General features: G+C 36.8%; 1 protein-coding gene across 1 annotated transcript; it reads right to left on the bottom strand.

Annotated features, from left to right (window-relative positions):
• Window positions 1-9,240: 9,240 nt before the first annotated feature.
• LOC103949402 (protein NRT1/ PTR FAMILY 5.6) lies at window positions 9,241-13,441 on the bottom strand. The gene is made up of 4 exons (XM_009360515.3): window positions 13,146-13,441; window positions 11,415-11,632; window positions 10,648-11,192; window positions 9,241-10,396 (listed from the first exon to the last, which is right to left on the bottom strand). The coding sequence occupies exons 1-4, from the start codon at window positions 13,285-13,287 to the stop codon at window positions 9,532-9,534; spliced, it is 1,770 nt and encodes a 589-aa protein (XP_009358790.1). The 5' UTR covers window positions 13,288-13,441; the 3' UTR covers window positions 9,241-9,531.

Raw genomic sequence — 13,441 nt, 5'->3', positions numbered from 1 at the left:
AAGTGTAGCCAAGTATATTATCAAAATATGGGTATAATTGCTGTCATATATTGAGTAAACAACAATAAAAAATTCGAATTCAAAAGCCATAAAGCTAATATTTCTAGATTTGTAGGATAATGATGATTTTTAATGGAATTGGAATACTAAATTCTTCTAAAAAAATAAATAAACCCCCAATGTCTGAATGGCTCCTTATTTTTTTTTTGTTGGGGGGGGGGTGGTGGTTCAATCTAGAACTTAATACAGAGAGATGTGTAAGTGGTTTCCAATCTGTTTAAGGGTGATTCTCACCGATCTGTGTGAGTGGTTTCTAATTGAGTCCAATTTCGGTGCCGTTGATTCTAACTACAACTAGAATCGGTGGGTTTTCTTTTGTTTCTTTCTTTCTCTCTTTCTCTTCTCCCATCTGTTATTTTTTCCCCTAGTTTTCTTGGCTAAGTTGCCTTCTTCTCTCCCCTCTGAATTCTCTCATCCATATTCATCCAATTTTCGAGCTTTAGTCACACTTTGCCGTGATTTGTTGCGGTATTTCGAGTTGGTGAGTATAGATCTGGTGCTTCCATTGGGTCAAGTGTTCCTCACACCACCACCTTCTCTTTACTGTCTACCTTTATTGGTAATGTTGCTCGTGGATTCCCACAAGCTTTTTTCAATCGGCTACAAGTTCTTTGTTTATCTGTAGCTGTGCTATGAGTGAAGCTTGGGATTGGATGCTGGTATCGATGAGGCGAGGCTTAATTAGGGGAAAGAATTTGTGTGGATCGATATGCACGGCTATGGTTTTGATGGTTCCAGCGGTGGTTATGGCGAGGGATGCAGCGGATCTGGCTGTTTTCAATTTTCTTTTGTTTCGGTCTCAACTTCTGGTTGGGCCACTGTTATTTGTTTGTGTTTTTGGTTTTTGGGCCTTTTTATTGTAAATTTTGATCCTTTGTATTGTAAAGTTTGTTGTTGCTGGTAATGAAAAAAAAAAAAAAAAAATGTTCGGAACGAGGCACCGAAATCAAAAGCCCCTGTGCTAAGGAAATTTACATGTCCAACTCATAAGCTGAGGTCCAACCGAAAAACCATCTTCTCAAAGATGAAAATTTAAATGCCCCAAAGGAATGCCAACTAGAGGCATCGTGCGTTTTTGTATTTTGTTTTACTTAATTAGGCTTAAATAAAACAACTTCATCCAGTTTCTTGAACAGCCCATCAAGTGGATATCAGGCTCAAATTCCTTTACATCGTACAATGCATATCATCAAAGTTGAATGAAATAAGGATAGCACTAAAGCATGGTTGATTCCTACTGAGCTTCCACATCAAATCCACCAGCAACGTTGGATGTGTGCTAATAGATCCACCTGCACATAATCACATAGATATCTATTAGAATTATCTGAAACAACCTTCTAATTACAAACATTCGGACACCATTATAAGGCTTGTGTAAATTACACCGCATGGTTGGTAAAACTGTAAAAGACGTATATAAATATAGGAGTTATTAAGTTGTAACAAGTTAATAAGTTACTACAATGCTAACCATTGGTTTTAATGCCATCAGTAACTACAAAACTTCATCTCATGATCCAAACATGTCATTAATTCATTTTTTAAACCCTCATTCAAGGATCATCATTCAAGGATCACTATTGCAAATAACTGGCCAAATAAAACAACGTTTAGTTATACAACTATGCTCGAACAAATTAACGAACATAATTTCCTATAAACAATGAAAGTTACATCATAACAATCATATGTGAAATTTATTTTAATTTGACTAATATTTTGTAAAGATGATTTTTGAATAATATGACCTTAAAGACGAACGACTTGGGTTATAAAATGAAATTTTATAGTGGGACTAAAACAAATAATTAATGTTATAACAACCTATGAATGCTGATATACCTACTCCATATTCTTAATTCCCCACTCACTGTTTCATGAAAATTTTTGTGTTATTATTCTTACCCTCAATGTCTTATCTCCCTACCCAATTTTTAATGAAATTTTAATTACAAGTTTGCCCATTTTTAAAATGACCAATAAGGACTTAAAAGATATATAACAATAATAATAGATTGGGCGTGAAAGGGTAACATGAGCCTTAAACTTGTATTGCGTTGTGAAAGGAATGGACAACATGTAAGCCGATCCAACCAAAAAAAAAAAAAACCATAAAGGATGAGGATAGAAGGAATTTTGAAACGAAAAAAATGTGGATGCTCTTTCCAATTAAAGGGTAAGAAGCTAGCAATTGGATGATTGGATATTGATGGTAGTAATTGTAGTGCATAATCACACAACAATAAAGCATTTGGAGGATCATTCATTTGCTGATAAATTATTGTCGAAACGGACTTCATTGTTAAGGAAATAGAATTTAAATTTTTTAAGAATAATAGTGGGTGAGGAAATAGCATATTAGAGGTTATTTTAAGAATAATAGTTGGTGGAAAAATAGCATTGACTTTTATAATGGATAGGATTATAATGTGGATAGAGAAAAAAGACAATGGAGTGAGTCTAGCAGCTCCCAAAATTTAATACCCAATTAGCCTTACGTAAAAAGACTTTAAAAGGCCTGTTAAAAATAATCCTCTTATTTTGGCCAAAGTGTGACCTGTTAGCCCATAAGTAAGTACTGTGATGAAGCGGCTATTGCTCACCCGACACAATCGTACGAGGTCACAATTCACCCTCTTGTATATTCATTGTAGTAAAAAAAAGACAAATATTTAAAAAACCTAAATTGAGAGACGAATAGCCCAAGCTACCTAGTAACCTCCTAAAGAGTGCTGATATTCCCACCTCGGTGTTTTATTTCCCCACCCACCATTTAGTGAAAATGTTAATAACAAATTTATCCTTTTAAAAGAAGACTCTTAAACCCCTATTTAATTAAGTACAAAAATTTTGAAAAAAATAAAAAACAATTTAAAATAATATATAAATAATGGTGGGTAAGGTGTGATGTCTTTGGTGGAAAGAGGTTGGGAAAGATTTGAGTTAGAATCGACGGAAAGGTTGGAGGAAAGAATGAGTGTGTGCTAGATGAAGGCGAGAAACTTAAATGGAGGAAAAAGAGACTTGGGTGTGATATCTGCAGCTTTGACAAAAAAAGGAAGAAGAGTGGTTTGGGGATCTGGGGTCTCAGTAAGGCGAAGTTAGGTGTGAAGGAGATGATGAATGTTCCGGTCTTAGGTCTTGCATTTTCTTCCATTCTTTCTATTTTTAATTATTTATTTATAATATTATTTAAAGATATATTAGAGTTATTTAAAAAAATATATATTGGGGTTATTTTGGAAATAATGATGGGTGGGAAATTACATTTTACTTTTTTAATTTTTTATGGTGGGTGAAATTATCATATGGGTGGAAAAATAGGACAATAAGATGGGTCTAGTAGCACTCTAATTTTATCTCTTCATCCCTCACCCCTTTCTAACTCTTTTGTCCCCTTCACCTTCTCTCTCTTCCGTCCACCTTACTCACCCCAAATTCTATCTATATGCTTTTCTTCCTACTTTCCAACCCTTAATTCTGAATTGGAATTTAGGGATGAATATGGAAATAAATCTTTAAGTCCAGGTCTGATTGGTGTTGGGGGGGGGGGGGGGGGAACAAAGAAAGAGATGGAGGAATAGAGAACAAAGAAGAAAAAGAAAGGAAGGTAACTTTCCCAACATCAAAGAGAAAAAGAGATGTTGTGGTGCCTGGTTGTGGTTGCTTTCGACCGGGTTAGGTAGGGCCTCTCGTGGCAATTCCATTTTTCTAAACTCTCCAATAATCAATCATTCTTTATATTTATTTTATTTACAACTTAAAACTGTTAGGATATTTCAAGAATATAGGTAGGAAAGAAGAGAGTAGGGCTGAGCACAGGCCGTGCTGGGCCCAATTTAGAAGGGACTGGACCGGACTGGACCCGAGTTTAAAAGAAATGGGCAGGTTTGGGCCTGGTCCACATGTCCTTTTTTTTATGAGAAAAAAAAACTAAATTTGTTCAACACAAATTCACAATACAGAATCTGTACATTTACATTAGAACAAAATACATAATCTACTGCATCATCCGATTTTTTTTTTTTTTCCATCTTTGAAATTCCTAGATCCAAAATTCCAAATAACATTAAAAAATCCAAATTTCCAAGATTGCAGCTTCAATTACCAATTTTAGTTTAAAAATCAATATCTTCAAAAAAATTGTAACAAATTTAAATACCAAACAACTTAAAATCTACAATCTATAAGCATATCCATAAAATTCAAAACCAATCTGTAATCAAATCACAACAGTCCATATAATGAATCGAAAAGCTTATGCAATCACAACCCCAAAAAGCCTAATTCTCAAATCAGAAACCCACATAATTCCTAAATCAATTGAAAAGCTTATGCAAAAATCCTAAATTCCTAAATCAGAAACCATAATTCATAAATTACCTAGGGATTTGCAGGATGATGGTGGTGTTCTCAACGACGAGGATGGTGTGGTGGTGGCCAGAACTAGCGATTGGAAGGACCGGAGGAGAGTCAGGAGGCGATGCCACGATGGTGATGGTGGCTAGCTGCTATGATGTTGACATAGTCGAGGTCGACTCAGTCACTATGAGTCTCAGGGAGTCGAGTCGAGTAGGGGTGGGAGGGAGAATGAGAAAGTGGGGAGAGTGGACGGAGATGGGAGGAGATTCGAGGAGTGGGAAAGTCCCAGTGCAATTGAGGTCTGAGAGACAGACTCTAGACTTACAGAGATAAGAGGGGCAAGAGAGTGAGCTGCAGAGGGGAGGGATAGAAATGAAAAAGATGGAGAGTTAGTGAGAGAGATGAAGAGTTTTGTCTGAGAGACAGACGGATTTTTGGACGGACCAGGTTAAATCTCAGATTTTTGGATGGTGGAAATGGTTTGGGTCGGGGACCTGTTTCCTCAGCAATTAGGACTCACCCCGCTCCACAATTAAAATGGACTCGTCCCGCCCCATCTCATTCTGTTTCAGATTTAAAAAAATTAGACCCACCCCGAACCACTTAGATCTGCCCCCACTCGCGAGTCCATGCCCCGTTTGCCCACCCCTAGACGAGAGCGTTTGTTTTTTTAAACCATTTATAATGGGTGAAAATATAGCATGAATAATAAAATAAGACAATAAATTGAGCATAGTACACTCTAACTTATTAACCCGTTGGTGTTTAAGCATTTTTGCAAATACATATTCTTAATCGAATATTAGTACAAGCTTTTGATGGGCTAGGACTTCATCTACCCATTTGCTACGTATGCCCAACATGGGAAAATTTTGACATGAGCCCCAATTTGAACAAAATTGGCCTCTTTTTTTTCCGTTTGTTTGTACCTATTTGACATGCTGACAAGTGATAACATGCAATATCTGACACCACTGTGTAACAAAATCAATTGGTTCTTGTTACAATGCGTGACCTTTTTAAGTATTATACTGTAAATTATAAACTCGTCGTTCATACATAGTTAGCGTCTATCTTGAAATTTCGGGGGCCTAACACGAATCACTAAAAGGGGGCTTTTGAGCTGTCAGGCTCTCTAATGTATTTTGTAGTCATATAGATTGTCTTTTCGGCAATTGTTCACAACAATATACTATTATACAATGACTTCAAAAAATAAGAATAAAAAAATAAGAATGGCCAAAACAAGAAAATGGTAGGTCATACAAATATATAACCACAACTGGAACATATAATCACATCGGTATATAACATAATCTAATTTTCTTACCAAACTCTTTTTTAATAGATAACATATCTGACATGCTCCGACCCTGATATCTCCAAATATTAGGATAGGCATTGGTGGCTGACATCCAAGGTGACGAAGCCATTTTAACATGCATGCGAATTAAAATATGTAATTAAAAATAAATATACTAAGTCAGAACCGAATTCAAAATATACAACTAATCAAGAATAATGTGAAAGAATTATGATAAAAAGGTACGAACCGAGGAATGGGTCCTACACAGAGGAGACTCGAAGATACCTAAGCGGAAGTGCCTTGACACCGGGATCATGTGCCTCGAATCTAAATCCTGAAGGGGGCGCAAAACCAAATGAGTGAGTGGACCAAAGTTTATAATAATAGTACTAATAATAAGAAAATCATTTTCTTTATAAACATACTAACCCCCTATTTTGAAAACACATATAATACTACATAATAAATTTTCTGAAAACTCTAGCTTGCCATGAAAAACATTCGTAAAACAAGTACGTGTAAAATAGTGCTCAGTAATGGAAATATCGCTGCCTGAAGGCAAATCCATAAATCTCCGTAAATCACATCAATGATGTACTCAACTAAGGGTATCATAGTCGCCTGAAGGCAGTACATGTCCATCACACACCGACACTAGCCGTGGCTAGTGAAGCTGTCCGACACTGGTTTCGCCGGTGAAGCTGAGGGTATGGCATAAATATCTCACTACTCCTTAATTGTGTCCTATGGCTATAGACGTTTACATACCCATGTTGTGTGGATGTGTTGTATGATAACCCACTAAGCATCGAAAACATACCTCAAAAACTTATATCAAATTCGGAGCTCATAAGCTCAAAGCCTCATTTCATATATCCATGTCATATTCATAAATCCGTAAACTAAATCATGTTCGAAAGCCAAAGAATTTCATATACGAGAATCCAATAATTCATAACCCTTAGTAAAATGTATAGTCGATAAATCATAAATATTTCGTAAAAACAATTTAAATAAATCATAAATAATGCATAAAATGTAAAATCAAGAAATCATGCTTTTTGTGAATGCAAGCCTAATATTTTATAAAAACATGCTATTTAAGAAGGGTTCATTCACAGATATTTTGTTGCTTTCGAGCTAGCGAGGATGTAGTCAATTCCCATTGATGCACCTAAATACATATAGCGGCCACTTAGTAAAACTCTACTAAGAAGATAGAATCAGGGAAAACGGGTAGCGAATTCGGATCTACCACCACACGTGCTGCCATATGTCGAGTTGAGTCGTTGGAAAAGTCGTTGGCACTGCCGTGGACTGTGGTAGAGCACAGTACCTTTGGTGAAGGCGAGTGTGCCCGACCCTAAGAGACCGGGATTGGGTCTGGGTTAGGTCGGATCATTGGGTTAAGGTTTATGGGTCATGGACTTGGGCTAGAATTTGAATCAGACTTGGGCTGGGTTATAGCATTGGGCTCAGCAGCTGGGTTGGGCAAGTTTAGGTTGCGAGTCGAGTTTGACCCGATTAAACTCGTGGGTCGTCAGACCCAACCAAGGAGAAGGCCAGATTTTGGCTGGAAAATTTCTTAACTATTTTTCATAGATTTTATGTCAAAATGAGGCTAAAGAAAAAGGGAGCAAAGATTTTCCAATTCCATGACTAGCTGTGGCCGGAAGGTGTGAAAAGCGCCTGCAACTTCACGGTCCCTCGCCGGAAACTAGGGAAATTCCCTCGAGGTATCTCTGTGTTATCTCATCGTTCCAAATACATAACCTAGGTTAGAATTAGGCCATAAGGGTGAAAATGAAGAGATTTCAAGTATCCTAAGGCTTACCTAAATTAGAGGAACGATAAATCTAGCTAGAGTTCTCTTTCGCATTGTGGCTTGGTGGTTCGTGCTCTTAGTTCGAGTCTCAAGGATGTAGGAGAGGCCAGATGATGGTGATGGTTCGTGGTGTTTCCCGGAGTGAATGATGAGTAGTGATGGTGTTGTGGGGCTCGCCGGAGTACAGTGAAGGGTGGTGGTGGTGTGTCTCTTTATAGAGAAAGAGAAGGAGATAGCTGAGATAAAAGGGTGAGCTGAGAGGGAAGAGATGATAGCTGAGGGGGGAAAAGCCATGGAAAGAGAGTGATGAGGGAGAAGTTTCAAGAGAGTGAAGGGAGAGAGAGAGCTCATGGGAGAGAAAGGAGAGGAAGAGAGTTTCAGAAGATTGGGGACCAATTTGTGGGTCCCACGTGGCACACAACCCCAAAACAACATGTTTAAAATAGAAATTTACCAAAATACCCTTGTCGCTTCAAGCTCCATAAAATCTTCGTTATAATTCCGAATTACATTCCGCTTGTGCCCATATTCTCATAGCGACAAATGCTACAAGGATACGCCAAGAAAATAGATCTTACGTGACACGACAAGGCGGTCAACAAAAGTCAACGTTTTTTGCCTCGAAAGGCATTTTCGTAAATTCACGCATTAAAAGTTATAAAAACTGTAATTTTTGGAGACGGGTCGTTACAATATCTTAGTAAATTTTTTTCAATACATGACATATCCAACCAAACAGTTTTCAATAGATAACATATAGCTATGTCATTCAATCCTTCTTGTGGCATAGTCATGTGTAGGATTTGATAAATAGATAAATAGATTTTAGTTTTGAATATGTGATTGTGAAGGCATAATTAGTCAGGTCAAACAGAAAAAAAACATAATCGTCATTTATTACTCAGAACTCTCTCAAGTTCAATTTTTCTCTCTATTGCTTTTTTACTTAAGAATCGGAGGCCCGTTGATAGACATAATAGATTTCAAAGTAAAAGGGGGAAGATTTGTGAAATCTAATCCATTCATCGGCAAAGGAATAAAGCAATGGAAAACGGTATCTCTTATTCCCATAGTGCTTGTGAGTCCACTTGTGGCGATAGAGGAAGGAGAGACTGGTTCTTAATTGTGCTTGTAAGTTGTACGATTGAAAAAGACCCATAAAAAGAGCATCATATTTGTCTAGTGGTGTAGAATACTTGGTGACACCCTTTTATGTCTTTCGGGTGACACATTATAATCACCTTTGGTGGGACGCTTTTATGAATTATTAATATTAATAAGACAAAGATTAGTGATAAGAATGCTACTATGCAAACTTTCATTACTCAATGTAAATATTTTAGAACTCAACTCTCCTATCTCATTCACCTTCCAATCTCTGTTTTAGTAGTCGTCATGTCGAATTGGTTCAGAGGAAGTCTCAGAGATCCACATAAATACAAACACAATAGGTATATTTACGTTGAGTATAATACTTAACCATAATATATGCATGAACTGTTCGTATGAGATGAGTACATAATGTGAGAAATGCATGTGCCATTATTCTCTCTCTCTTCACTATCAAGTAACTCATCATACCATGTGAAAATATAAAGAAATTGATAATATGCACGGGTTGCATGTGAATTTATATTGGCAATTGGATGGCACCAAAAGTTTTTACGTCTAATACTTTTTAAAATACTGAAAGCCACGCGTTTACAATTAATTTCAAACACGATTTCACAATAGTACTTCAAACTTAACAAGTAAATTATTTTTAGACTTACTAAACCATGGTTCAATTAATATTTATTGAACTAATATATTTGTATATATTTAGGGGAATGTTATTGGCACTCCAAAAAATCTCATTCTACATTCCTTATAAGTGTATTTTTCTTTTCAAATATAGTAAGTTTGGAGTGTAGAATGAGATTTGTAAAGTGCCAATAACAATTCCTTATATTTATATATAAATATATATTATGTTTCATGGGATCGGGCCTTCATTTTCCAGTTCATCTCCAAAGCAATCAGCCACAGCTACCTTCTGCACATTCTTGTAAGAATAACGCCGAGCCACGAAAACATAAACACACAGATTTGCTGCTGCCACGCAAGCCAGGAGCCAATAAAACCTGTCCAACCGACTGCTGTTCAAATCCTTACCGAACCAACTCTTCCCTCCATTGTCCGTGATGTGATCAACGGCCGTGATCACAAAGCTGCTAACGAAGTTCCCAGCTCCGATCACACTGAGGTAAAAAGCAATGCCTAAGCTTCTCATGGAGTCCGGGACTTGGTCGTAAAAATACTCCTGCAACCCCACAAGAGTAAACCCATCTCCAAACCCAACGATCAGAAATTGTGGTGCCAACCACAACACGCTCATGGAATGCGAACCCTTTATTGGGTCACTTTTGACAAATCCTAGTCGTTTCTTCTCCACCAGGGCAGCTGCTACCATCGTAGCGATGCAGAAAATCATTCCGATTCCAATCCTTTGGAGGATGTTGATTCCTCTTTCGTTTCCGGTTGTCCTTCTCAGAATCGGGACAAGGAGTTTTTCGTATATTGTGACGGAGGCGATCATTCCAATGGCTGCGAGAGCGAATATTGAGGCAGGGGGGACCACGAAACCATTTGCAACCTCTCTGTTCATGGTGGCACCTTGTTTGATGAAGAATGTGGTGGATTGTGCCACACACATTCCAAATGGCAGAGTCGCTAGCCAAATTGGGATCAAGTTGAGAACAAGCTTCATCTCCTCCACCTTGGTCACAGTTGCTAGTCTCCAAGGGCTTGGATTCTCAGCCAAGTTTTGTGCGCTTATAATCGCCGCCTTGTCAAGAAATCTGAAACACATGATGCCAAGAAATTCTTGTTCATACAACATGTTTCTTAGTGACTAAATTGTACAAAATTAATAGTTTAATAATGTAAAATGTCAAATTAATAATCTAATAACATAACATGTCAGATTGACACTCTGACAACACATTTTGTTAACATAACATATTAGAAATATCGCTTGCGAACATTACTCTCATCGTATATATACAGGAACATATTGTGTTATGTAAAGAAAGGATATCAATTTGCTTACCTGAGCTTCTTCGTGTGGCACAGAAGCCTCCCATGAACCTTTTCTGATTTGGGGGTTTCATACAATTGAGCAGGGTCAGAAGGGTGAGGCTGATTTCTCTTAGCAATGGCAGCTACAAGAACTTGCAACATTGGTGTTAAGGGGCTCCCAGTCGGTTTTCGATAACGGTAATTCCGCCTTCCAATTATGAAGATAGAAAGTGATACAGCCATGACTGCAGTGACAACAATATCAGCAACACCCCAACTCACATGGTCTTGCACATACACTACCACAGTAACCCCAAGTATAAGCCCACAACAAAGCCCAAAACTCCACCAATTGAAAAAGGACATCTTCTGCTTTCTTTCTTCACGGTGATCGTCATCGAATTGGTCAGCTCCAAAGCTCTCCAGGGCAGGCTTATGACCCCCAGTCCCTATAGAAATTAAGTAGATTGCAACAAAGAACACCACTTCATGGATTTTTCTGGGTTCGTGGCATGTTTTGGTATTACAAGGCCTGAAGCTTGGTACGAACCAGGACATGCATAGAAGAATCAAACCCTAAAGTAAAAACAGACGAGTTATTTTCTGAATAAACTAACAATTGTTTAATTTTCAGGGAAGGTCTACAATAGGTGTGACGTTTTATACAAAATACCTCAATGCAATTAGTAGTGAAATCATTAATATAATTGTGATTTAACTTGGTCAGGTTTCTGATATAGGAGACGATTTAACAATAATAACAAATTAGTTTGTTCAAAGGTAAATGAGATTAACTACCATGAGGTAAATGATGGATGAAAAAAGAACTGTTTTGAAGCGCCCCAAGTAAGCATCAGCCACGAAGCCTCCAAACAGTGGAATCAGTGTGGTGACGCCAGACCAGTGATTGACACTTTTGGCTGCGGTCTTGAGGTCGTCATGCATTACTCTGGTGAGGTAAATAATTAAGCTAGTTGCTATTCCAAAGTAGCTCAACCTCTCACTGAACTCAATAGCTACACACACGAAGGATAATCACATACAGTTAAAATTGGAGAAGTCACTAATTGTTAATTATTAGAATAAAATTCTGCTAAAGAATTTGAACCAAAGAAAGAAAAATGAAACATAAAATTTTGTGCCTTTTTATCGGGAGTAGTATATTATAAAGTTACAGAAATAGAAAATAATTGATAAAATGGCCATTCAAAAAGTAAGAAAATTAAAGATAGATTTGTGGCTTTGGAATCTTGAACCACTATAGGTATGGCCCTTCCAAAACTTTGTCTGGTTTACTTTCTTCTAAATTTCATTAAGGGTGGTATTATTCACATATTTTTTGTTAATTTATATCATTTGATTTTCTTCAATTCATTCATTGACATTCAAAAATTAAGAAGGGTGTGTGAGAGATAAAAAAAAAAAATATGTGGATAGCAACCAACCTTTCATTAATTCAAAACTATACCAAGGCTACCATGACATAACCGCAAAAGCTATTTCTGTTGACCTATATATGTACATGCTTAACTTCTTGTGTTTCTTTACATGATACATGTTATATATATGTCTCCTGTTATTTAGGGGAATGAGTTTTCCGCTATCATGGTATCTCGTACCAATGATAGAATGTCATATATATACGACTTTCTTTACATATCTACCATTGTATTATTACAAAGTGCCTATATACTCTTGCCATATAATATATTTCTTTCTCCTGTTAACCTAAAATGGCAGTTCCGCCAGTATATGATTTTACAATTATTAAGATATACCATATGATTTTGAGCATAAAATATAGACCCCTATCTATATAAAGTTTCTTCTAATTTGATATGCTATTTCATTAGATTATGAATTAAATACAAGTGAGTGAATATAGATGAGTGAATTTAGATAGTATTTGTAGCTGAAATTAACTGAATTTTCCAAAATATTTGGTAGCACAATAGCACTAATTCATAGCTTAGTGACCATTTTCAGCACTTTGTTAATTACTTGTGTTAATCGATTAGAGTGGCCATGAGCCCTAAACCCTATACACACACAGAGTAATTGCCGCTGAGGCCCCAGCTCCCAAATGCACTCTTAGCTCATATGACAGAACTTGCGTATATATTCATGGCCTACATACATATTATATATGTCCAGTCCACCTTTCGTGGATCTAATTGAAGAAAGTAATACAATACAAGACTGCAGTGCATCATAAAAGAATATACTATTCGTTTTGTGGACAATAATTTCGTCCCACAAAGTTATATATTCCAACGGTGAAGATAAATGTATTTAAATTTCTATTGCACATGAACTCTTTATCATGATCTTCAACAGCTAAAACTAGACAAAAATAATCAAGCCAAAAAAAAAAGAAACATCTTGCGGAGCATATATGCCGTAAGTAGCATGAAATATAATTGCTCAAGAAAAGTAGAATGAAATTATAGATTTTTATTGGCAATCAAGAACAACTTACGTAATACGGATTTATCAAGTAGTTAGACATAAATATTAATTATTTCTTACCAACAACAAAGAGAGAGGCTTTCCAAACACCAGTTGAAGCTCGGAGAGGAACGTTTCCTTTATGATCCAGAGAAGAATCATAAACCCATTTCTCCTCGTCTTCAATAACTTTGGTTGACTTTGCTCCCTTGCTTTCTTCCATCTTCACTAAGAAATTGAACTTGTTGTACTATCACTTCCAAAGAAGGAAGCAAAAGTATTTAGTAAAGGCTGTGTGATTTCTAAGAAGAGGGAAGTCTGGTATGCATATATATGGAGAAGTGGGTCGTCGGTAAGGAAAAGCTTTTACTTTGGTT

This window comes from the organism of the source record quoted next, unplaced genomic scaffold (genome assembly GCF_019419815.1).
Source record: "Pyrus x bretschneideri cultivar Hongxiangsu unplaced genomic scaffold, Pyrus_bretschneideri_v1 Contig2, whole genome shotgun sequence".
Classification (NCBI taxonomy): domain Eukaryota; kingdom Viridiplantae; phylum Streptophyta; class Magnoliopsida; order Rosales; family Rosaceae; genus Pyrus; species Pyrus x bretschneideri.
This window is presented reverse-complemented; position numbering and strand designations above follow the sequence as displayed.

Bases quoted from the DNA above. Each gene is read 5' to 3' on its own strand.
- LOC103949402 (XM_009360515.3), bottom strand. From the start codon at position 13,287: ATGGAAGAAAGCAAGGGAGCAAAGTCAACCAAAGTTATTGAAGACGAG. The intron at 11,193-11,414 runs GTAGTTAATCTC...TTTTTACTTTAG, and splicing joins CATCCATCATTTACCTCATG to GGTTTGATTCTTCTATGCAT. The intron at 10,397-10,647 runs GTAAGCAAATTG...CATGTGTTTCAG, and splicing joins TGCCACACGAAGAAGCTCAG to ATTTCTTGACAAGGCGGCGA.